This window comes from Myotis lucifugus, unplaced genomic scaffold (genome assembly GCF_000147115.1).
Source record: "Myotis lucifugus unplaced genomic scaffold, Myoluc2.0 scaffold_210, whole genome shotgun sequence".
Taxonomy (NCBI): domain Eukaryota; kingdom Metazoa; phylum Chordata; class Mammalia; order Chiroptera; family Vespertilionidae; genus Myotis; species Myotis lucifugus.
The window spans coordinates 2,230,523-2,232,872 of record NW_005871258.1 but is presented as its reverse complement, the minus strand read 5'-3'; the positions used below and the strand labels follow the sequence as shown (position 1 = coordinate 2,232,872).

The window sequence follows — 2,350 nt, the reverse complement described above, 5'->3', positions numbered from 1 at the left end:
AGAAACAGAATTTCCGGAGGATGGAGGCCCAGAAATCAGGATTTTAAAAAGATTCCCAGGTGATTCTAATGTGCAGCCAAGGTTGAGAACCACTGCCTTAGGCCTTCTTAATTATACTGGAGTCACCTGTCAGTTAAACACAGCTGGTGTGGTAGCTCATAATTAGTCTACTGGGCTCTATAACTCTGCTCCCACCTGGCAATTAAAGGAGTAAAAATGTAAAACTATGTTCCCCTCCCTTTGACCATAACTGGACATTGTCATCTCAGTAGCATCATTTTTTCCAAATTTAGAATTAAACAGAACATTTTTCGAGAATTAAACACTTTAGAAACACTTTCTTCTCAGTTTACTTTATTAATTAAAGGCAACTTGAACATTGTTTACAACAGCTTTTCATTTTTTTCAGGCAGAAGTTTCAATCTGTTCTTCTTCAAGGTCCCTTACCATCTCACCAGCCTATGGTTCAGCCTTCCCCACAGAAATCTCCTCTCTATTCTGGTTACACTGACCTGCTTACTGCATCCCAAGTACTTTTCCTGCATTTCTGCCTCTGTGACCTTACTAACGTCTTTCTTCCCATCCAGCGAGCTCTTCTATTTAAACACCAAGCATTCTTCACCTATCACGACCCCCACCTAAAAAAAAAAGTCTTTCTACTGGTAGTTTCAACATCCTGACTAGATGTGGACTCTGCCTCTTAAACTCCTCCCAGGTGAATTGTTTCTATAGAGGCTCATTTAATTCTTATTTCGTATTTAGCGCCTCGATCATTTTCTCTTCAGGTGCCTTGCCTGTCTGATAAATTCCCATTGATCTCACCATCACCTGCATGCCAAGCAGGAAACACTTGTCACTGAAACAATAAACAATGATTAATGGCCAGGCTGTCAGAGGAGAGCCCACTCCTCCACTGCAGGAAGGTACTGCCCTCAGGTTCACGACCGCGCTGGATGTTTTCCTGGACATCCTACAAACAGTGCTAAGTGTCTCTGATGACTTACTCACCAATGAGGGCAACGAGTCCCCCGAACAGGACAGAGGATAGCATGGTGGTGAATCTTATCCTACAGCACCTGTTATGGTTTGAAAGAAAAACCTGGTTAATTTTAAAACTTGAAAGTTCCTCAAATAGAACTTCTTTGATTTTTTCATAGTTCAGAGTCATTCCTAATTCAATACCCTTTTTCCAGTTCCAAGGCGTCATTCTCATAGTCTCCGTGTTATGGTTCAGTGGATCACTCTTTTTCCTAAGCATCAACTCCCAACTCAACTTACTTCCAAATCACATTGACATGAGTCTGTGAACATCTTAATTACATGTGACCCACTCACACACTCCCATCTCATCTCCAGGCTTAGTCACACCGTAATTTTGTCCCCGTTCTGGTATCTCCTTAGAAAACAAGAGAAACCACTGAGAGAAGAATTAGAGATTATGACGCAGGTTTGCTGTGCTCCATTTCTTTCTCTATCGACGCTACTCTTAGTTTTATTCAAAAGGCAGCTGGCCCGAGAAGGCTGGCACTGACCTGGTTTAGTGCCAGCCGTCTTGGGTCAGCAGAGAAAATCTCCCCTCTCTGTTTGCCGTCTTCTGTATCCAACAGCAACCTGCACGTCAATCTTTTACAAAGCGGTGGCCTTTGTCCTGTAACATGGGCTTAACAATTCCAGAATCCATTCAGCAGATCACTGAGCAACTGGCGCCAATCTGAGTGGACTTCAGTGTGGCTCGACCGCCGTGAGGAACTTCTCAACACCAGCATGTACACTCACCTGCCTCTTCCTACCGTCATTCTGTACCACTGATCACTGGAGGTGCTTTATATATGGTTTAAAGCCCTCTCTTTAAACCACTGACCTCATTAAACCTGATTATAATAGTCCTTTGGACTTAGGTGACCCTTTTAATAAAAGGATTTCAAAGCTTTTATTAACCACCATTAATTAAATAATCTAAAGAACCCCCAGGTTGTACTGGAAACATATATTTGGTGGATTGTTTCTGGGTACCTAAAATTGTGCTAGGCTAGCAACTTCTAAATTTGAGATCAAGAAACAGATAATTAGCCTAAAAAAGATAATTAAACAGGAAATGCTAGCAACTCTCATTCCTGGATTGGTTGTTTACTGGAAATGCTCAGCCTCCTGCTCTTCATTCTTCATTCCATCATCATTCGATCCCCACACCAATATATCACATAATCTCCATATGTGAACTTGGCCCCTTGCCCCAATCTTACCTCCAACAAAGAGATCCAAGAGTGGTTAGCTCTTGGGAGATCGATACAAAGTCAGGAAGTAGCCTCATTCCCAAACTCTGAGGAAATGGGGAAACAGTATTTGGCCA

General features: G+C 42.3%; 1 protein-coding gene across 1 annotated transcript in view; it reads right to left on the bottom strand.

Annotated features, from left to right (window-relative positions):
* Positions 1-1,796, bottom strand: part of LYG2 (lysozyme g2) — a 15,516-nt gene extending 13,720 nt beyond the window's left edge. Inside the window, exon 1 of the mRNA XM_023761474.1 lies at positions 1,777-1,796. Coding sequence (XP_023617242.1) covers positions 1,777-1,796 — 20 coding nt within the window. The remainder of the gene's footprint in view (positions 1-1,776) is intronic.
* Positions 1,797-2,350: the final 554 nt, after the last annotated feature.